At 38.3% G+C, this 23,527-nt stretch overlaps 1 protein-coding gene across 4 annotated transcripts in view; it reads left to right on the top strand.

Moving 5' to 3' along the window:
• The window catches only part of GHR (growth hormone receptor), a 166,241-nt gene extending 149,861 nt beyond the window's left edge, over window positions 1-16,380 (top strand). For 3 of the 4 annotated variants that reach the window (XM_014965063.1, XM_014965064.1, XM_014965065.1), the window contains 7 exons: window positions 713-842; window positions 3,446-3,606; window positions 4,640-4,818; window positions 8,143-8,314; window positions 10,406-10,496; window positions 13,216-13,285; window positions 13,545-16,380. In XM_014965063.1, the coding sequence (XP_014820549.1) occupies window positions 713-842; window positions 3,446-3,606; window positions 4,640-4,818; window positions 8,143-8,314; window positions 10,406-10,496; window positions 13,216-13,285; window positions 13,545-14,507 (1,766 nt within the window). In that variant the 3' untranslated portion in view covers window positions 14,508-16,380. The remainder of the gene's footprint in view (window positions 1-712; window positions 843-3,445; window positions 3,607-4,639; window positions 4,819-8,142; window positions 8,315-10,405; window positions 10,497-13,215; window positions 13,286-13,544) is intronic. The other variant, XM_014965066.1, reaches the window with a different exon arrangement.
• The last annotated feature ends 7,147 nt before the right edge of the window (window positions 16,381-23,527 follow it).

The following is a 23,527-nucleotide window of genomic DNA, read 5'->3' as shown; positions in this document are numbered from 1 at the left end:
GAAGGAGTGTCCTATGAGGAGCAGCTGAGGACTTTGGCTTAGTCTAGGTTGGAGAAAAGGAAGCTGAAGAGTGACCTCACTGCTCTCTGCAGCTTCCTGAGGAGTGGACACTGAGAGGGAGGTGCTGAGCTCTTCTCCATGGGATCTAGTGACAGAACATGTGGGAATGGTTCAGAGCTGCACCAGGGGAGGTTTGGACTGTACATTAGGAAGCTTTTCTTTACCGAGAGGGTGGTCAAACACTGGAACAAGCTTCCTAGAGAGGTGGTCAATGCCCCAACCCTGTCAGTGTTTAAGAGACATTTGAACAATACCATTAGCAACATGCTTTAACCTCTGGTCAGCCCAGAACTGGTCGGGCAGTTGGACTACTTGATCGTTGTAGGTCCCTTCCAACTGAAATAGACGAGTCTTTGGACTAGAGCTGCGGGGTTGGGAGATCCCCACGCTGTGTGTCAGGCTGTGATACTAACACTTCTACACTGCACAAAGAGAGCTTGACCCATTCTTTTAAATTTGGCTTCCTACAGGTATAGTCATCTGCATATATGCACATAAGAAGAATTTAAATCTTGCCTCATTGTACATAAGGAATTGGAAGACAAGTTAATTATTCATTAAAAATGTTGAGTTTCATTTTAACAGCATGTTAGTCTGGCTTATGGATTTGTTTAATATGTCTCCTTTTGTCCCCTGCCATTTTTCCTGACAGACCTCCTACAGTGGCCACAAATCAGTAAGTGCAGATCACCTGAACTGGAGACGTTTTCATGCTATTGGACTGATGGAAATTTTTACAACCTCACCGCTCCAGGAACAATACAACTGTTGTACATGAAAAGGTAATAAAAGTGAAAGAACAAAAGCAAGAGGAAAAGAGAGATAAGTCATATATTTTGCTATGCCTCTTAGTTTGTTGCAGTTAATTTTTTTGCTATGATATGAGCCATACTGTTTTTAAGGGCATAAAACTCTGATTTAAGTGCATATTTTTCAATGTCTTCATTTACTTATTTATTTATTAAGCAACAAGCATTACTTGGCAGATAATTAAGAACACATTTTTATTAAATTTAGGTTCAGGTTGTAGAATCCAAAACTGAACACTGTATGGTTTAGGAGGGGAGTTTTTAATAGGAAACTTCAGCTTATTCCTTATCAGCCTAACTTGCAACTGTGAGATTTGTTCTAACTGCACACAAAGGCAGAGGTTGGATACAAGCCCCCTTCGAATTGAGGTTTTATAAAGCTCCCTTTGATCAGTTGCTAGATTCAAGTCTGAATGTGCAGGTCCAGGTGAAGAGGCTGCTCTGAGACAGGGGATTTCATTGAGCCCTGTTCAATTCTGATTCACATTCCACTTAAGCTTCTGTAATTTTGAGGTTGTTGCAATGATTAGCCTGAAAGAGGACACAGACGTTACCAATAATGGCTATTACGGAAAACAGGCCTTTTGTTCACAGGAATAGGAGGGTGTGGATTTCTGTTCCATCTAATGTGCTGCGTTTCAACCTTTTTGATCCACAGACACAGTCTACGGTGATGATACATTTGCTTTGCAAACTTAAGCCTAATGGCAAGGTTGGCTTTCTTACTTTCTTTTCCGTGACCTCTTAGAAATGAATAAAAGGAATCAAGTTAAAACTGCTATTTACGTGTCAGTGCTTAGCCATATGCCATGAGGATACAAACTTAAAAAATTAATTAAACTGTACAATAAAGCAGTACATTGAGGAATCACATCTTTGTCCTAGATATTAGAATACTGCAATAAAAGATGTGAAATAAAAGATTTGAACAACCACATTAAAAATTTTTCAGTTTCGATATGCAAGCAACATTTAAGGCTCAGGACTGAACTCTGTCACCTAACCCAGTCTTCTACTTAACAGAAGCAATAGTACCTAACCTCATACACCTTTATCAATTCCTGACTCTGGCAGAGCTACAATATTTCCTTTAGAAAAGTGTCTGGTGTCATCAGCTAAAGGTAGTGGCAGGAATGCTTCTTACTCCATTTATGGAGCATCTGCCTTTTTACTTCTTAAGCACCCACTCCAGTATTGAAGGCTGCACTTGGCATAATTGATTTAGCTTAATCCTCCTTCTGTACAGCTTCGATGGCTCCTAGTAAGAAAAGGCATTTATGGTATATTTTTCAAAAACCCAGATTGTAATTTTTGAGAAGATCCTTCTTTGGTCTATATTTGGGCTGAGAGATAGTATGGAGATAAAGAACAGGAGCAATGGATTTGCTTGCTTTGAGATTTATTTTTCTAAAGTGACTTCAGAAATAGTGAATAAAAGTCTGTCACTTTTCCTGTAGATTATTTATAACTATTTGGTCATTCCCATTTTGCTTTAACTGAATACTTTTTTGGTTTTGAACCTACTGAGTAGTTTCACTCTGGCTTTATGAAAATGACCCTACACAAGTCACAGTGTTTCTCATCTGGGAGTTCATGCCACTCTTTAGAACTCTTGTCGGTTTGTCTTTTTAAAGAGGGGAAATGAATGTGCTATTTCCTGCTGCAATTCTTGTATTTACAAAGAACATTAATGAGTTTTTGAACAAAGTCAGAATGGAAAAACGTAAGAGGTTTCTTGCTAGTAGTTCCAAGCCTGTGTTTCAGAAGTTCTGTATTCCAAGGAATTTAGCCCTTCCTCTCTCACCGCTGTATTTCTCTTCCCTTCATTCACATCCTGCAGCCCCGGGTTGGTTTGTGCCAGGTCTCCTGCAGCACCCACCCTGGGGCACTTTCCAGTGTGAGCAATCATTGCTCCAGTGCCAACGTCCCAGTTCAGCTCCCCAGGATATCGCTCTCCCCTGGCCTTGGCTTTGCAGGTGGTGCAGGACTGACCCACCCCAAGCACTGGCTTTCCCAGGACTGATCCACCCCAAGCACTGGCTTTCCCCGTTTCAGACCTCATTATGCAGATGGGCACCTTACTGCAACTTAACTTTGCTTGAACAACAGTTGCTTAAATGCATATCAAATTTACCTCCATTTGTGCTTGCTGGTAGCCATTAGCACCTACCAGCATCACAAGGTGTGCTCTCTGACTGTTCTTTTGGAAGCAGCATCCAAAGCGCACAAGTGCCACTAACACTACATGAGAACCTAAACTCTAAAGTATGCAGGTTGCTGGGAAAATGGTTTGGTCATTGCAAATTCATGTTGGATGGGGCCTTGAGCAACCTGGTCCAGCAGAATGTGTCTCTGCCCATGGCAGGGGGGTTGGAACTCGATGATCCTTAAGATCCCTTCCAACTCTTAAGGATTTTATGATTCTGTGATAAATCACAATCAATATTGACATGTTTTTCTCACTTCTATAAATGTTATACCTTTTCAACATTGCGTCTGGTTACATCTATACTTTGTACTTTCTAAGATCTATAAATCTCTCTCTTATGTATATTACATTTTTGTTGTCATTCTAGGAATGATGAAGACTGGAAAGAATGCCCTGATTATATCACTGCAGGAGAAAATAGCTGTTATTTCAACACATCCTACACCTCTATTTGGATACCGTATTGTGTAAAGCTTGCCAATAAAGATGAAGTATTTGATGAAAAATGTTTCAGCGTTGATGAAATAGGTATACTTCTGCTATGCATTTAACCTCTATATTTTTATATCGCAATAGGTGTGATGCTGTAGGCTTTCATGTTACTTACTCTGTATTTAAATTTTCCCTCTCAGAAATGTTAGTTTCTAAAAAATATGATATATAGGAAGGAATTTAGGAATTTGGGTTTGTAACATATGTAATATGATCCACACCAGAAAATATTGGCAAGATTGGAAAAAAGCTAAAAGGATAAAAGCAAATATGTGGCTTCCTTTCTGAATATCGGTGGTCTCTCCAGTGTGTGCAGGTGACCTGGCTGCCACTTTGAGCCCTTTCTAATGGATGTTACATACCTTTGTTGAGTGCAAGCAAAGATGGCATTAAAATCTTGATTCTTCAAAGTTCTGGAACCAAACCGGTTTTTGTTCCTGAATCAACACTAATCTACAAAATCAGGATGTTTAGCATTTCTAAGCTAGAATTTATATTTATTGCAATATGAATTATGACTGTCTGGGACTTTGCAGATGTTATTGCTTGTTCTGAGCAGTGGTGTATGTATATGCAATTAATTTATTCCTTCAAATGACTATAATACCCAGTGGTCTCTTTTCTTCAGCTGAACAAAATTAGATTGATTTTTCAGATACCGTATATTTTTTCAATGTACTTCTGTGTTAGTACTAAATATTAAATTTATCTTTCTGTGTTATTCCAATTATTGGTTTTATTTCTAGTGAGAACTCTGAATTTAAGAGTTGTTTATGTTTCAGTGTTTTATAAGCTGCTATTTGGAAATGTAATAGGTAATGTGTTCTTTGCCTTCTTTATTGTCACTCAGGTGAGATTTATGCAGAGCATGTCTACTGCCAGTGGCAGGGTGCCTTCTTCTTACCAAACTTGTGGTGACTTTGCCATTGACTCATAGGTTTAGATTTTAATCAGCAAATAAGTGGTTAATATGGTTTTTTGGTCCTGAAATCATTTAACAGTGTGTAGTAAGAATGATCATTTCACGTTGAAAACTGGCTGTTTTATTTTAAATATTCTGTTTAAACAGTACTGCCTGATCCTCCTGTCCACCTTAACTGGACTCTGCTAAATATTAGTCAGACTGGGATCCATGGGGATATTCAAGTAAGATGGGATCCTCCACCAACAGCAGATGTTCAGAAGGGATGGATTACTCTGGAGTATGAATTACAGTACAAAGAAGTTAATGAGACAAAATGGAAGGAGGTATGAAGCAAATATTTATTATACAATAATCATAATAAAGTGCAAGCTTGTTCTGTCCCTCCTAACACTTTTGTACTACTGTGAAAAGCAACAGGTTTGTAATTCCTAATTAGATACCTTCAGTCTTAAACAATATAGCCATATTCTTCTGAAGTTTTCTAGCAAGCATTGTAACTTTATGTGTAAAGAGAGTTGACACACAGGACAATAATAGCAAACACTGGAATCCATGTGTTAGATTAGAAAGCAAAAGTCAGGTATATACAAGTTTTTTCACAGATAAAATGTTTGTCTATTTTTTTTTTTTGAAACAGTGAATGCTATTTTTAGTAGTTGGAACAGGAATATCCTTCTTGTAAAATGTCACCATGTCAGTCCCAATTGTTCAGGGTACCTGTAAAGTTATAATACGTATAATTATCATTTCAATAGATTGAAAAAGAAAGAAAGGCTTCAATTTATAATATAAAACTGGATACAATAAGCAAACAAAAATAATGCAACGTAAACAAGACATACAGATTTTACACCAGACAGACAGAAATGGGAAATTCATGGCTATATGGATAGTCCATGAAAATATAAAATACATATAACCCAAATCTATTCAGTTTTCTCTTGGAAAATCAGTTAACTTCCCATGCAGTTACTTTTCCTGTTATGGGGAAGAAATTGCACCCACCTTACGTGAATGCATAGGCTAAGTGCCAGTCTGTCCTGGCATTTTTGTATACAGAAAACTCTTTCTGAATACCAGTTTGATGCACTATGAACATCATTTCAAAGCAGAATATTTCCTTTCCTTTTTTATTATTATGAACTGAGCTAACTGACAGAAGGAAAACAGGTAATACTGTTATGAGTCTACCTCAATCTACAAAAGGCAAATTTACCAATTGAATCACAGTCAAGCTGGTTTCCTTGCCTTCATCTATGAAAGACCTTGGACCCCTCCTCACCTCTGATCCTTCTCAGTGTTCACTTTTTCTGTTTATCCTACTCCTTATTAGGAAGTCTACAGCCAAACATGCCTATAGTATCTATAAGGTTTTCCTAATACTTGTCTGAATTTGTCTCTACACTGGTTAAAGCTATACTTACTGTACAGCCTTTGTACTTTAAAGCGTATGAAACGAGTTAGGTTTAGACTGTAAATCACTAGTCCTTAAGAACTTGAAAATCTGCAGAGTATTTATGGGATTTACAAAAGCAGGTGGCAATACAGATACCTCATCAAAAATGCATATTTTTTTATTTTTTATAAGCCTTTAGGTATCAATTGTATCGATACCCTAATAAAGCTTTGTTCTTACTTCAGTAAGAACATCATCAATAATTCCAGCATGCCGCCTTCTCAGGAGAGCAAAGCTTGAAGATCAGTTTTCTTTCAGAAAACAGATAAGGAATTGCTGAATACTATATACTTGCCTCTAGAAAAATAGTACTATCGATTATGTTGTACTGCAGCTGTATATATTGTTCATTACTGTGCCTTTCAGCTTAAAAGCACAAACATGATATAATTCCCCGAGATACTATCAGAGCACAAAAAAGAAATTTCTGAAAAAAATCTTGGTGTGGCCTAAGACAATAGCAAAACTCTGAATCAGAGCAACAATTCTACTCTTTGCCTTCTTTGCTACAAATATCTTCTGTAATGAGTGTTGAAGCAGTAAAGAGGGAAATATTTAGTGATACTGTTATTACTAGTTTTTTACACAAAGAATAGTCTTTGAATGCTTAAATATACCATAGTACTTTGTACATGTAAGAGAGAAATGTCTTTTTACACTGAACTACACAACTAAAACATTGATTAGTAAAGTATTATAACAGTAAGATATAGTGAAAAAGGATCAAAATTATTTTCTGAGAAACTTCCTAAAAATAGTAAAATCCCCACCTTCACATAGCTGGTGTTCATGAGACAGAGCCAAATGTGATCTCGCTCACAGTCTGAAAGAACTTGCAATATCAGGTACACAGCTACAGTCATTTTACCTCATATTTTTCAGGGCTCTAATTTAGCCTAAATACTCCTTTTTCCAAATGCCACCGTTACTTGGGGTACGTAAAATTTTGTGTGGTCCTGCATCCTTAAGAATCTTCAGTAACTGTCTCAGAAAGAAAAAAAAAAGAAGCTAAACAAAAAACCCAAACAGCCTACCTGTAAGACTTTGGTGAACTATTTCTTTGTGGTTTCAGAGCCATTCCAACTGGATAGTCTTCATATGTTAAAAATCTTTGTGGTATAGAGCAATGGTTCTCCAGGAACTTGTGCTCAACCACTAGCAGAGAAAAGATGTCCATCTGGGATCACTGCCCCCTCCATAATCTGGCTGGTTGGCTCTCAGAACACTTGAGTCTGGAGCCACCAGGGATCAGAGAACTCTACAGATCGCAACTACCAACAGAATGTGTCTCAAATTTAGATTATGCAGCTACAAGTGATTGTATTGTTGAAGCTTTCTTCAAATCCCCAATGGCTATTGTTTTGCAGGTGCTTTAATTCCTACCCCATGATGAGTTTTGCGAGTATCATCCTTGATTCTGAAGTAAAAGTAGAATATAACATCTGCCACAGGGATTTCTATTTTGAGCATATTTTCCTTATTTTTAAATACTTTCATTGGGCTGTTGGAGCTATATAGCTCCTCTATATTCTTAAAGGAGTAATAGAAGAAGAGAGATTTCACATATTCAGACCTCTAATGTGACTTCCTACATGGTTTGATATGTGGCAGAATCTTAGTATGTTGCAGTTAATACTTAATATGGAAGACTGACAGTCTGATGCCAGCTCTCACGAAGTCTCCATTATCACATTTTATATATAGCTGAAGATTTGGGGAGCTATGCAGTGTCCCCCAAATAAACACATTTGTAGGACACAATACATCTTGTTAGCAGGCCTTTAAATCATTTTTCATCTTAAAATTAATTCTGTAGTGGAGATTGTACTACTTTAAAGACTTCCATGTTATTTTAACAAAGGTTTTGGCATTGTGAAGTCAGTAATGTGTTACAACAGTAAAATGGATTTACGACTTTATAAGATCTTGTTCACACCACCTCCTTATGGGATGTAGCTGAGGGCAGCTGCCTTTCTTCACTGACTGTATTTGGTCCCCTGAATCACAGCAAAGTCTGATGCCCCATGAGTTGAAAGTAAATGGTGTGCATGTTCTCTGAAGTCTTCTTGTGGTATCCTTACAGTTCCAAGTAGCAAAAACACCTTAAAATGCTTATTTCTGTAATCAAGAAGCAGTGTAAAACTGCCAGTACATTTCAAACAGATAAATCACATTCCTTCTGTCTTTGCAGTTAGAACCCAGGCTCTCAACAATGGTTCCACTGTACTCTCTGAAGATGGGAAGAGATTATGAGATACGGGTCCGATCAAGACAACGTACCTCCGAAAAATTTGGGGAGTTCAGTGAAATCCTTTATGTATCTTTTTCTCAAGCAGGCGTTGAATTCATTCATTGTGCTGAAGGTAAATGAGCAAAGTGCAGCAAAGTGTTTTTATAACCATGCTGTCTTTTTGTCTTTTTGGTATTGTTGGGGAGTTTTTTCTCCTCATTGTTGACGTTGTATGCTTGAATAGATTAATAATTCAGCCTACTACATGAAAACCATTTGGTGAGATTGAAAATGTACAAGTTCCATATACAAGTTCAGAAGTAAACTCAGCAATACTATTTCACAGCTCATCAGAGAACAGAACTACAGACAGCTTTAAGAATCAGAAATAATAACTGCTGTTACACATCTTATAGAGCCTAAAATACATTTATATCTCATACTTCATCATCTAAAATGAGCTCTCTGGTAGCGAAGAGAAGAATTATCACTTCTATTGAAGTGTTATACTGCTGGCTAAGTTTGTTATCAGAATAATGTGCTTTTCTGATCTGCCAGATACTATCGACAGAGTGGGTGTTTTTCTGATTCTTGCTTCTGTTTGTACTTCTTTTTTTTTTAAGTGCTATTAAAGACAGAAGAAGAAACAGCCATTGAGCACCACATTTTTTTCTGTTGAAAGAATGAGAGAGTGACTTTTCCTAAAGCATTCTCAGGTCTCAGCTACTAAATTAACTCTTCAAAGTATGAAGAATTATTTTAACAAGCTGCTTCACTTAATTTTCCAGGGTATTAGTGAAGGTGTGAAATAAAACCACCAGTAACTCTCATCTTTCCAAATCTTGGTAGAGTCCCCTTTTTATCCCATCATATTACTAGTTTTCATTCCTACTTTATATAAACAGTTAGTGTTCTGGATTTTATTAACCCTAGCTACATTGAGTTGTCAAGGCTTTCATACAGACAAAATTAAAACACTATGAAAATCTAAGGCATCCTACAAGCACAGTTTTCTTCAACCACTGCAACGCAGATTCTGCAAGTTGATCCATATTCATACATCTCACACACTGGCAGTGATCTGATTTGACTGAGAATTTATTATTGCTTGTTTTGTATATCACCTTTAGCAACACAGAATTAAAATATAAATTTTCTGCATTCAAATGCAAGATTCTAACTTTTTGAAGCAGCTAGACATTTGCAGGTCTCACTGACATGACAAGGAATTACTGGTTCTCCATTAAAATAGGGGCCTGAATAACACGGACATATTCAGATAGGATTTTATTCATGCCTGAAAACATGCCCGGTTGAAACCTAAGCTGGGAGCATAGGGATAAGACTGGTATCTGAATTTTATTTTTTTTTTCCCCTCAAAAAGACGTATATTTATGTTCATGTATAGAATCCTAAAGCGTTCTTTCCAGTATCCCTTGGCCCAAGAAATGAGTGATGAATGAAGTTTCTATGGAAAACTTAAAATTGGGAACAAATGTGAAGAATCTAAGACTACAGCCAAAATAAATTTCCCTATACTTTGTATTCTACAGTGTCAGATTAAGTATAATGGAATTGCCAGTATTTAAAAGACAAAACATTTCATTTATCAGCATTGTTCTTCATTCCTACCAAATTGCATTTCTCAGTGACCTAAAATCTTTCTAGCCACCTGCAAGGTAAATAAAAGGGAGAATTATTTATTTTTCAGTTGATGTTTTGCACCGTAATTGATGTTCGGCCTTTAGGAAGAGGAGCAGTATGTTTTTTGACACCACCGTATTTTAGTTCTATGACAGAATAGTTTGCCTATGATTTATTATGCTATTAATAATGTTCTCTCAGCTTGGGTGAACAAGCAGGAACATGGTCTGTGGCATTGTATGCCGTCAGGTCTACTGGTAGCATGTTCCAAGCAGGCAAAACGTTCCTCATGGATGGGTTTGGTACATATATTGTCTGTACTAAGAACTTGTTCATACTTAAAAGCTCAGTCTGTTTTTGCAAAGAGTCCCAGCTGACTCACAAATGTATGGAAACTACTGAGACCTAAAGGGTATTTTTATTTCTGCTGAACACAGAACTTTCACATTTAAGTAACCAAAAATTCTCTTATCAGTTCTTACCCGCTTTGGAATCCTCAGGCGGTGAAAGAGAAGGTTGAAATTAAAGATGCAACAGAAATGCAGATTCCTGCTAACATGCTTTTGTTCTGTTGTTTCAGAAATTGAGTTTCCGTGGTTCTTAGTTGTTATCTTCGGAGCATGTGGGCTGGCCGTAACAGTGATCTTGATCCTGCTGTCTAAACAACCAAGGTAGAGAGGTTTTATTTGTCAGATTTTATGTACTTGTAGCTTAAAAAATAGGGTGATTCAGTTTTTTCAAATCTAGGGGACTAGAAACTATTTTGAGGATTGTTGTCCATTCTCATAAGCTGGATCGATGCTGATGTGTGTAAGTAAGTACTGGGCCTTCAGCAGTGGGAACATGATTATGTTGACAGCTGCTCTTCCTTTTGGATTGCAGAACATTTTATTCCACATACAAAGTTAATTCACTTGGGCTTTGAAGGGGATTGGTTTTTAGTACATTCAAATTTTGAAATACTTTTTTTACCCACATACTGTTCATAAGTTTCACACAAACATGTGTCTGTGTATTTGTTCTTAGAGTATTTCACGAATCTCTATTTCTTCATCAAGCCAAGGGAAAGAGCTTGAGTCATGGAGCAGTGTTTGGTCTCTGTGGATAGTCTGCAGCTCCTATAAGTAACAGGAATAAAATAAAATAAAACACAGGATTGTGTCACTTATAAAAATTATAAAATTGTGTCATTTATAAAAATTAAACATATGTAAAACAAATATAAAAATGACACATATGTAAAAGTGACAGAATGGTCTCCAAGTGAATTCATCCCCTAACGTGTGTTCAGGGATAGGTTTTGGCAGAATAATTCAGCCTGGATGCCATACCCATGCTGTCCTAGGCGATGGAGCAACACCACGGTCCAGCTCTAGTGCACACATGCATGTTGTCAGTGGTCTTGTATATACACTTCAAAAATGAGCACTGAGGTGTTTTGCACATACCAGCATAAGGACAAGTCATTGAAATGAAAACAATATGGTGCAGTTGGAGCAGCTCTGAAAAAATAATTTAGGCAAGCAGCACTATGCTTTGGCAGAGCTTAATTTCAGGAAGCCACTCCCTGCAATAGCATCCCGGTCCCAGAGTCAGGAGCAAGGCTCCTGATACAACACATGACAAAAGGTAGATGTGTCAGAATGAGGCAAGAACAGCTCGCATGTGGGACCAGGAGCTCACTGGCTTGGTCAGTGGCTTGGTCACCAAAGGTCTAGAGGGCTGAAGCATGTCCCTGATCACAGCTCAGTAACATCTTCCATGCTAATCATGACTGCTGGAGAAGGCTCTTCTCCACTGAGGACCCTTCATCTGGAAAGTTCTTTCTGGATCTGTGGGCCTGCACCCATTCCTTCGAACTGGTGCAGGTGGTGGTAGGAGGGGCGATGTCTTCTGCAGAGGAGCAGGCTGCATGGATTTCCCATAATGCAAAATATCCAGGCTCCACTTCCTCCTGTATCTGAAAAGATACCGATTCATATTTTCCTCAATTCGGATCTCAACAAAGTCTGAACCAGGCTCCTTAGGACAGATGCCACAGGGTTAGACTTTCAGAGTTGAGAGATGCAGGCTTGAATTATGCAAGGCTAAGAAAGGAGCAGAGCAGAGTTCTCCCTTCCTGAATGATTTCTCCAGGCAGCGAGTGGTAAAGTCCTTTGTTTTGTTAGAAGCAGTGCCCAATCCTGTCAGAATTGCTGATTTGTGGATTCAACTGTAAGTGCAAGTTTTAAACGGGTACCCTGAGAGCCCAGACAGTGCAAAGCTGACACAGCCTCTCCAGAGATTAGGTGGAAAATTACTGGATTTCTGGCACTCACTGAGGCTTGCAGGGCAGAACTTGGAGGGTCTGCCAAAAACAAAAACAGCTGGGGAATTTAGGTCTTCCATAGTTAAGCAGAAGGTGCCTAAATTTCTCTCTAGCACTCCTTCAGAGTCCTCTGATCCTCTCCAGACATCACCAAGGTCACTAACAATGCAGCAAAAGCAGTATTTGGATTCGATCTACCATTCCCACACCTTACTTTCTAAAACAGGGAAGTAACCCAATAAAGAGAAAGTTGAATTTTCCTTTTGGGAACAATAGTTTTATCTGTTTGTAAAAGGAGCAGGGAGGTAAAATGGAGGAGACAGGCATGACCAGCTATTGTTGGATTATTATTAAAGGAAAATCATCCTTCTATTTGGGTTTTCTTTTGGTTTTTTTGTCCCCTCAAAGAATTAGAAATTCACTTTATGGAGGATTAGATCATGTATTTCCATAGTATGTACATGCATAAGTAAGTTACTAGTCCTTTCTCTACAAGGATAAAACCCTGTCATTATTATGTATTACTTGTTACATTAATAATTCAGAAAACAGAAGTGTCATGGAGATGGCAGAATACTAGCCTAAATTTTTGCAGCTCTGTTTCTGTTTTATTTATTAGTAATTTACTCTTTTCACCAAGTCCCTTTTTCTATTCTCTTATATTAAATTTTTTGGGCTTATGCAAGACTAGTGTATCCCTGAAAATAAAAATAAAAATCAGGAAAGTCTGCACACTGAGGCTTGTATCAGGTTCCTTTGAAAATTATGTATAAAGGAAAACTATTGTCAGAGCTCTAGGAATTTTCACTCTTTCTATGCAGCATTAAATTATCAAGGACCGGACACCAAAATGGATTCCTACATAAATGTGATTTCAACAAGGAGGGTTGCAGAAACCATTTTTCTTTGTTTTTCTTTCAATGAGAGAAAACAGTCATTCTTTTCTTAGGACTATTTGAGATTGAGTCTTCAAACGTTTCCATTTTGAAGTAATTAAGAACAAACATAATATAAGGCACTCTTTCTAACTTCCTCAAAAAAGGACCGCTGTCCATTAAAAGCTGTATTTTTTTTTCTTCCAGGTTAAAAATGCTGATTTTTCCTCCTGTGCCAGTTCCAAAGATTAAAGGGATTGACCCAGATCTCTTGAAGGTAATGTTGTGCTCTAAAATCTACAGTGGGAATCACTGTAGTAGTAGCAGGTGACAATTACTTTCCCTGGCAGAAAAATTTTGTATGAAAAATTTAAGACATGGGGGGAGTTGCCACAGAATTAATTTTCATAAACCGATTTGAAAACTCCTTGCAATTATTACATCAGCTACAGTTGCCTTTCCTTACGTTAATATCATAAAAAGCCCAAGCATTTTTATTATTTCCTTTATAACATTCATTTTTTCTTGTTTTACAGAAAGGAAAGCTAGATGAAGTGAACTCCATCTTAGCCAGCCATGACAACTACAAGACACAGCTATACAATGATGACTTGTGGGTTGAGTTTATTGAGTTGGACATAGAAGACCCTGATGAAAAGAACAGAGTCTCAGACACCGACAGGCTCCTGAGTGAAGATCATCTGAAATCACACAGTTGCTTGGGAGCGAAGGACGATGATTCCGGACGGGCCAGTTGTTGTGAACCAGATATTCCAGAGACAGACTTCAGCGCAAGTGACACGTGTGATGCCATCTCTGATATTGATCAGTTCAAAAAGGTAACTGAAAAAGAAGAGGATCTCTTGTGCCTTGACAGAAAAGATAACAATGAGTCACTTCCAAGCCTTGCCGACATCGACGCCCAGCAGCCGCATATGAGTACTCAGTCCGAGAACAGCCAGCCATGGCCACCTTTTGCAGACAGCATTGACTCGGCTAGTCCATCTGTCCATACCCAGCTCAGCAACCAGAATTCACTGACAAATACTGACTTCTATGCGCAAGTGAGTGATATCACTCCAGCAGGCAGTGTTGTACTTTCACCAGGGCAGAAATCCAAGGTGGGGAGAGCACAGTGCGAAGGCTGCACAGAACAAAGCTTCACCATGGACAATGCCTACTTCTGTGAGGCAGATGTGAAAAAATGTATTGCTGTGACTTCCCACGAAGAGGATGAGCCGCGTGTTCCGGAGCAAAGCTGTAACGAGGACGCTTACTTCACCACAGAGAGCCTTACCACTACCGGCGTCAATCTTGGAGCTTCAACAGCAGAAACCCCAAGTGCAGAGATGCCTGTCCCAGACTATACGTCCATTCATATCGTTCACTCTCCGCAAGGCCTTGTGCTCAACGCGACAGCACTGCCTGTGCCAGAGAAGGAATTCAACATGTCTTGTGGCTATGTGAGCACAGACCAGCTGAACAAAATCATGCCGTAGCTCTTCTTTGACTAGGTGCGTGCAGTATTTCGCAGCAGAGAGTCAGCTCGGGCTTGTATGCTGAAACCAAAATGAAGTCTAAAAGTTTCTCATGGTTCTTAGAATTTTATCTGAAATGTGGCAACATGAAATATTCATCAAAATATTCCTATTGTGTTCTGTAAATATTATCTATGAATTTGTCTTGAGACTGTTTTACTAGCAGTGACTGTCTTGTTCTTGTGGGTGTTGATTTTTGTGATACTAAACATTGAAATTACTATGTTTAATGTACAGTAGATCATTCGTTTTGATAAAGCTAAAAATCAGGTGGTTTAAAGTCTAAGAATTTAGTTAAAACCATGCTGTTGGCAGAGATCTTTATATCAGTAATTTGGAACTGAACATAGAGGTGAAAAAACAAAAGTAGCTTGAATAAATAACACATCTATTTTGATTTATATAAATTAATAAAATATATTTTAATATTTTAGTCATAAAACCACAAACTTTTTCTATTACACTACACACTGTAGTTCGATTATGATGACCCATCAAAGGAATATAATTGCTGCAATCTTAAAAAGGAGTTCTGTTTTATAAAAGTTTTGTTCACAGCAAAAAAAAAGAAATAGATTTTTACAGAGCCATTTTATACCTCCAAAGAAACCTGCAGAGAAATTTTGGAGTATTGTAGAAACTTAAAGTAACTGATTCCATTACTTTCTTATGGTACCTAATAAAGAAATATACATTACATTTAAAGTTTTGTAGAAAACTTTAAAATACACAAAATATTTGGGCAAATTATTCTATTCTTCGTCAGATTCTGATTAATGCTAATAATATACTTTTTTATAAGCAAAATTTTTTTGGCCACAGTGTTAAACAGTGTGCAACTATACTTTCACTGAAAATTTTTGAGAACACGTGAATAAGCTCTGGTGATTTAGCAGCATAAACTCTCTTTACATTTGACCAACTTCTGAAGCCCTCCTACAGCCAAAGGTATCTCTACACTTAACTAGTCTGCGCCTCATAAAGTCTTGATTATAAAAAAAAAATAAGGACTTCAGGAGTTAGCCAGCAGTTCATTTTTAAAGATGTAACACAATTTAAAAACTTCAGTGGAACACGGGAATTGAATACAGTATTGTTCAAATGTGTTTTTTGTTTTTGCAGCCTAACAGCATCTCCTCTGACCGCGTTAGGCAGACTTTCAGAAGGAAAGGAGAGAAAACTGAATCTCAGTGGGAAAGCTCTCTCTGTCCTTATGTATATTAGGAGCATGGCGGAGCTCTGCAATGAACTTTTATTGCTTCAGAAGTTACCTTCCTTGGCCCTGGTTGCAACATGGGAGGGTTCTTCTGAGGAAGCAAATGGGGATCTTCATTCTTTTCTCTGACCTGACCAGAGGTGTGTGAAGCACAGCGAGTGCAGGTCGAGTGCAGGTCTTGCTCATGCTGTCTCCCACTGAACTCAATGATGCTCTCTTTGTGACCAAGGGCTACAGGACTGGGCCCAACTCTTGGGTGGGATTTTTAAGTTTAGCACGTACTTTATGGTAAATGTGCATTAGATATTCTGCTAATTTGCTGCTATATTTTTCTAACAGCTACATTATTTAGTTTCATATAAAATTTCATAGATGATAGACACTAATGCAAGCGATGCCTATGTGTGTGTTTGGAAGAAGTTTCTTACTCTGTTTCTATTGCCAAAAATAGTTAAATACCTCAATCAAACTCAGAATGTCATTTTGGTACTTTACTGGTCACACAAGCCATTATACGCTGGTCAGAAGATGTGTCTTTCAGTTTCTATTTAACTTTCCTTATGTCAGTGTTTTGTTTGTTTTTCTCAGTTTAATAAATGTATTGTCTTTGATCTGTCCTGACGCAATATGTTTTATTGCAGATAATTAATTTTTTATGGAAAACAGAGATTTTATTAGGAGAAATCAAGTAGTTCTCACTGAATAAAGTAGAATGCAGCTTTCTTTAGAATGGAAGCAATGCCTAATGAGATCAGTGTTTTCACTGATGGATATATATGTAGTTAAAAATAGAAGCATGGACCTAAATTTATAGATGGAGATAGGACACGCTGTACCCGGAACTGGCCAAGACATGTGTTGCTAATTTAGCAGACGCGTTTACCTTTGGCTGGAACATCCTGTGGTTGCAAATAAATAAGCTGCACTAGCTCAAGCTTTACACCTACGGTTGAATCCACAAATCAGATATACTGGCAGACCTCCATAGTTACTTGTAACGATAGTTAAAACCTGGCAGTATACGAACTCTGAGATGTCAGATATCCCCATCTCTGTGGAAAATGCTGTATCTTGCCTGTCTCCCAGTGTGTAACGTGGTAACCTACTGCTGCCTCTCTTCTCTCTCCAGAGGTAGGGAGGGAGTTGTTGGAGGAATCCGGCTAGACAAGGTTAAGACCTTTCCTCCCAAGGGAATCCAGGTGTGCTTTAGTTCCTCCACATGGACATCCAGTGCCATTTAGGGTATGTAATTGGGCTTCCAGGTGCTGGTCCAGAACAGCACAGGTCTTGTGTAGATCTTCTCTTATCTAAAAGCCTGACTGATGGTAGATGCCTATGTTTCGGCAGCTGAATTGATCTCCAGTGGAAGAAAAGAGCTCCAGGAACGTAAATATCTTTGTGTCAGGTCGATCTAAGTTACCATCACAGTTAACAGCCTAAAGAGCTACTTAGCTCACCAGATAGAGGTGTCTGCTTTAGGTGAGCTGATTAGGGCTCTCCACTTTTCAGACTAGAACAGTAGCATGAATATCTTGCTCACACTCAGAAACCAATATATTTGCTAACTAAGGCTTCTTGATGTGGATTTCACCTTAGCCGAACCGTTGGACAAGGTAAGCCAGAGAGGGGCACTGGTGTTCTCTTATGGTTTGTACTCTCTGTAGTAACAACTTAATCTGTAGAACTCAATGCAAATGAGCTGTCATGACGAGTAAATATGCTTGCTGATATCTCCTGCTTGAAGAGCTAAGCTTCAGAAGGCTTATGCCTTTTGTAAGGCTCTAAAAATACCTGAGCTTCAACAGGAATCAGAGGATTCACAGCTGGACTTTAAGAAACTGCAGTCAGGACAGTGGTTCACCACTGCCACGTGGGGAACTCCTGCTCTCACCTGTGCCAGCTCCAGTGTGCTCTGCCAGTGCCCTTCCATGGGCAGATCCAACTTTCTAAAACCTGAGCAAATCATGAAACCAAAGTATCAGAAGTTACCTCCTGTTAATTAATGAGTTAAACCAATTGAGCAAAGTCCCAGATAAGCACTGTGAAGAGCCAGCCTTAGCTCCTTCCCATCTCCATCAGCAGTGCAGCTCCCATAATCACATGCCCAATGACTGCAGTCAGTGTGTAGTTCACATGTGGGTGTTGAGAAGAGAAATCCAAGTGTCAGACTTGCAGTTGTCTCTGAACTTTACATTTTATTGGCAATTTGCTGTTTTCCTACAGAACACAGCAACCTATTACTTCAAGAACTGATGCACTTGCCAGATACAGAAAATCTCATACTACACAGTTGCAAAGCAACCTGTTTATTTACTTTCACCTTTTCTTTGAAGTGGAGAAAAATAGATCTGTGCTCTACAGAAAGAACCTCTAGACTAGTAATTTTTTATCTTCTCTTATTCACACCGAGAAATACTGCTACGTATTGTCCCAATGCAAAACATGTGAGTCAATGTAAAAGTGACAGAATTCATTCTTTTAGAAATGCCTACTAAAAGTTTACTTTCCAAGTTTAATCAATAACTAAACATAAAAGTTGAAAAGAAACAGACATCACAGAGGGACACTGCAAGCGAGGAGTGTTTTGGTGGTAAATCCAGTAACTTTCACTACACTGAAGCTTTTGGCACGCAAACTGGCTGCACTTGTTCCCATTCTTGGAATTACATTTTATACAGATACTGCCTGGCAGAGGCAATATGTGAATATCTGTATGTGGAAACCATGTTGGTTCTCAAAAGCAAGGAGGACTCAAGTTGCTCTGCTGGCTGCCTTTTGGTGTCATCAAAGCACACCTTGGTTTGGAAGAGTTTGGGTTTGAGCCTCTTTTCTCCATCAAAGACAATGTGCATTTCCAAGGCTTCAAGTTACTGTTAGAGAGACTGAAACAGCACCAGCTATACCAGTTCCCATTAAGATAAGAAATAATTTTGTCAAACATAATGACTTACACTTCTTTACTACTCAAGTTGAAACATTTTTCCCGACTTATGATACAGGGGGTGGGATCAACTATTAATTCTTTCTGAATGAAAATTAACATTGTTGAAGGTATGTTTTATATTTCAAAGTAACAGGAGTAATAAAGAAGAGATGAGTGTTCTCTAGACTTGCTATGCTGTCATGGCTTAGTCCCAGCCAGCCACAAAGAATCACACAGTTGCTTGCTCACTCCTCCCCCTCCAGTGGGGTGGGGTGGAGAATCAGAATTAAAAATGTGCTTTCAGAAATGGTTGAAGTTAATGATGGCAATATTTGTTGAGAACACTCTACTGTCCTTCCTAGCTTAATATATACAATTGTGTATGCAGTGTCACAGTTGTGAGAATGGGAAATCAGGCTCTGGTTCAAAGAGAAACTTAAAACCATATAACACATAGTACAGGCAACCTTGTTTTCCTGCACTGAGATGTGCTTTCTAGGGGTTCATTACCAGACACCCTAGAAAAACAAGTGCCTGACTCAGATTGCCTAATTTGAGAGGAAAAGGGATAAAAAGTTTGGAGCGTGGTGTTATTTTTATTAAACAAGCAGTGCAAACTTTGGAGGCAGGCAAAGAGATAAACAGTACAGAATACAGCTCATTCATTACACATTTTTCAGAATATCCTAGTTCACCAAGACCGTGGAATTGGTAAGAATTTAACCAGCTTTTATAGCCAATTGACTTTGAGGAGATACCAGGGGATGGAACTCCCTTTGTTTAAGTGTAATTTTACAGTTCAAATTCTCCTTTCTGACTGATCATTATTAATTGCACACACAGACAGTGTTTTAACCACCATAGAAACCATACCCTCAGCCCACAACGAAGTAGGATGGAGCCCAAATCCATTCCCATGATTTGTATATTACTTAAACACTCTGGCATAACTGCACTCAGTAGGTACCTCCTCACCTTCTCTACTCAGGGCTCTGAGAGTAAGTAGAGCGATGTTCAGAAGCAGCTGGAAGAGAAGAGAACCAGTTACCAGCGGTGGTGGAGAAGCAGACCCAATGGAGCAGCTGCCAGGAGGCTGCAATGCCCAGGGTAATTAGCTGTAGGTGGAGCTGTAGGAGCGGTGTACACGACAACTGTAGTCAGTAGTTCAGTGAAAGCAGATGCAGCTACTAAAATCGATGTATCTAGTAAATTGACACAAAAGTTTGACAGATTTAAATTTTTTCACCACAGGCTTTAGTATTTCTGTTGTACAACATGAACTTCTTTATCCTAGTATATGAAATTTAGCTAACTAATGATACACTAGCTCCCTGAAATTAGTCTAAGAAAGCAGAGGGTCCTTCCATATCATGTTGCAAATCATCAGAGAACAAAGCTGAACTCCCCTCCCCCCGACTGGAAGGAACAAAAGTCTGCAGAAGACTTAGTGGGAGTAAAGGCACAGTTGAAGAGCTGACAACTTTCTGTAGCTTCCCAACACAGATGTTATAATGATGCTTCCACTACCATCCTTGGTCTGTTTTTGAGATCATGCTGAAGGAAACAAACTTTGTTCCATAAGACACACCTGGGGCCTACACATGCCAGGAAACTGATTCTTCACACTCTTTACTTCAGCAGTAAAATTAACAGAACATATATCTGTTTTTTTCACTGCATATGAAACCTTATGATATCATACCAGAAAGACATAAAGTATAGAAGCATACAGTGTCAGGTGACCCTCTTATACTAAGAAAGAGGTTAAATTCGTTGATCTATTTCACAGCAGCTATCCCTGTAGCTTATACAGGACCACAATCTCCAGTTACAAACAAAGGAAATACCAACCTTGCCCTTCTGAATGCAAAACTTCAGGAACTAATTCTGCGTGCCAACTGAATGTACTTTCCTTGAAGAGTAAGGCACAAGCTTGGAAAATTACCAAAGACAACATGATTCCTAGCAAAACTGTGCTACCAAATGAGCCCTCTTCAACAGCTGCCTGAGCGCCGCATGCTTGTTACCCAGAGATGTTACGGTCATGATGAGCACCGTGTCCTCCGGGTGGCCTAGCTGCGTGGGATTCCCTAAGCTAAGTTTTTGCATGAGTGTTAGTTAGAATTCTTCCTTTGTCATGGTGTATTTTTGGATGGAATCAGAAAGATTTGCTAGTGCCTTGAAATGCCATGTAAACTTAAAAGTGAAAAACTTTTAAGCCGAACTACTGCTGGAAGAATGTGTGGTTCCGGGCAAGGACGTGTGCTAACTGCAATTAGATTTGTAAACCTACAGTGTTTAAAAAAGCAAAGTGTCTCTCAAGTGTAGTGCATACAATCTGTATTGACAGTCAGACTACAGGAACAGACAAGCCAAAGAACAACCTATGTTATGAAAGCCCCTGGGACACAAAGTCTCTTGTTTTTATATTGTAAATAATGGCAAAGTTGTATCACTTTCTTCAGAATGTGATTAGTATTAATTAGCTGATTCCTGCTAATCACCAGTCAATCAATTATAGCAAACTTCTGAATTTACTTCATTGAGGAATGTAAATGACTACTTAGAAGAAAAATGTCTGCTTTTAGCCTGGCACTGACAGTTGAGCACTGTCACAAACAGAAATACAGGAAAACAGAAGCAGATGTGTCTTCACAAGTTACCTTCCTGCTTCCATAGCGTAGTAAATGGTGCTTCAGACACAAGCATGGCTTTCTCACAAGGCTACCCCCAACTGCTTAACTTCCATAGAATAAAGGCTAATAGTCAATGGAGGGAAAAGTAAGAAATAAAAGAAAACAGACAAAAACGTTGTCCACATGGACTTCTTCAGACAGAACGAATTAGACAATCTCTGGAAAATGTAGCCCCTAACAAAGCAGTAAGTTCTTATTGTGCACTAGATGTATTTAAGAAAATGTGCTCCTTGCCAATCTGACACATACACACACATTTGTGTGGTTCAAACACACACTACCACCCTGATTTTTTTGGGAGCGCAAGGAAACTAGGTCAGAAGTTCAGCATTACTTTAAAAGTACAAGAGATCCAGAATTACAAATAAATTATCAGAATATAATTGTCATAATTGTGCTTAACATTGAAATTATAACACTTTGACCCACCAGTAAAAGATAAATCTGATGTATATGGGAAAGCAATGGAATGCAGACTAGGTTACATAGGAAGCCAGTGGAAACAATACAATAACTTCTCTTGACTTCATCTTTCTTTCTCTTTTGCTCTTCATCCCCAAGGTTCCTCAGTCTTCTTTGCCACATCCTATTTAAAATGTATAGAATATCTCTCTGTTAAATACAAAGAAAGTTTTTTGTAGGCTTGCATCAAGGCTTGCAGGACAGAGCTTTGGCACAGCTGGAACACTGACATGGCTGCAGTATAAACAGTAATTCGTAAAGTTAAAATCTTTTGAGGAGAAAATTATTCTAGTGACTTCAAGTTTTACAGAAGCAAATCATCAAAATCAATAATCTATTTTTGCATAATTATGTTCTTTCTGAAACTGACTCCACGTGGATGATATTCACTCTAGTAAAGAATACTTGACTACAGAAGAACTGAAAGAGTGTAAGAATATCTGCAACTGCCTGTGTGCAGATAGGCTCTTACCTGTAGCATAGATTAAACCTTTGCATTAGCGTAGTTAAATTATTTAGTCTATGTATGTATATGCTTGAGAAAATTTAAACAAGGTCAACATAAATGAGCATCTGTGTCAGACAAAGAGCAAACAAGCTGTGCTACAAATTAATGTTTTCACTCTTGCTTGGGTCATGGCTGAGATTTTTAAAACAAAAATATTGTTCTGACAAGCTAAATGATTGCAAAGGTCTTTTAGGCTCTAATGACACATGAGGGGCTTTTTTCCTCTTGGAAACAGCACGTACCAGTCTGTCTATGCAACAAAGTGCTGGAACATGCTGTCTACCTTCAATACCATGTGGCGAAATATTTTATTAAAAGTTATGCAGCAGACGAACACAGGCTATTCCAGACAAAGACTTGTAGACAGCATGATGCAGTGAGCTGGTTTTCCATCTGTAGTAATTTAGAAAGTTATTTCAGGAGTCAAACCAAAGCCATTTTAAATTAAGCATGTGGTACAGCTAAAACAGAAGACTGTGTGATTTTTAGATCTGACCCTAATGACTCCTGGAGATTACAAAATCCAGGTGTTCACAGAGTCACAAGATGATACACATTTTAGGACTTTTCATTTCCAATTTACCTATTGTTTACCTTCTTTTTTTTTTTTTTTTAATTTCATCCTGCATCACAGAACACTCCTGTTGAGATTGCAAGAATATGGAAATCATATAAGCAACATAGCAACATCAGAAATTTACTGTCTACCAATGTCCTGTTACAAATAAACAAACTTGTATTTCCATACATACTGTAAACAATAATGCTAAGCCATTATTTTTTCAATTACTGAAGCTATAAAGCAAAGATTAGGTCATCCTTTGTCAAGAAAAAAGACACACGTACAGATGAAAAAATACTTTTTGGAGTAACATTTCTGTCCTGTTTCTGAACAAAATAACAGCTCAAACACATGCTGAAACTAAATGGCCTTTTATGTTGTTTGGCTCCAATTATGAGGATAAGGCCACAATCGTAGTCTTTTTTTTTTCTTTTTTTTTCCTTTTTTTTTCCTGCAACCTCAAGACTTAGGTAACAAACACACGAGTGACAGTAACATGCAATCAACTATTTTTACTGAGGTTACGTTAATGGCTACAGATACTGTCTTAACAGATACATTTGCCTACACACACATATATTTATTTATATATTTAAATATATTTAAATGTGTTC

This window comes from Calidris pugnax, unplaced genomic scaffold, assembly GCF_001431845.1.
Source record: "Calidris pugnax isolate Ruff unplaced genomic scaffold, ASM143184v1 scaffold273, whole genome shotgun sequence".
NCBI lineage: Eukaryota > Metazoa > Chordata > Aves > Charadriiformes > Scolopacidae > Calidris > Calidris pugnax.
This window is presented reverse-complemented; position numbering and strand designations above follow the sequence as displayed.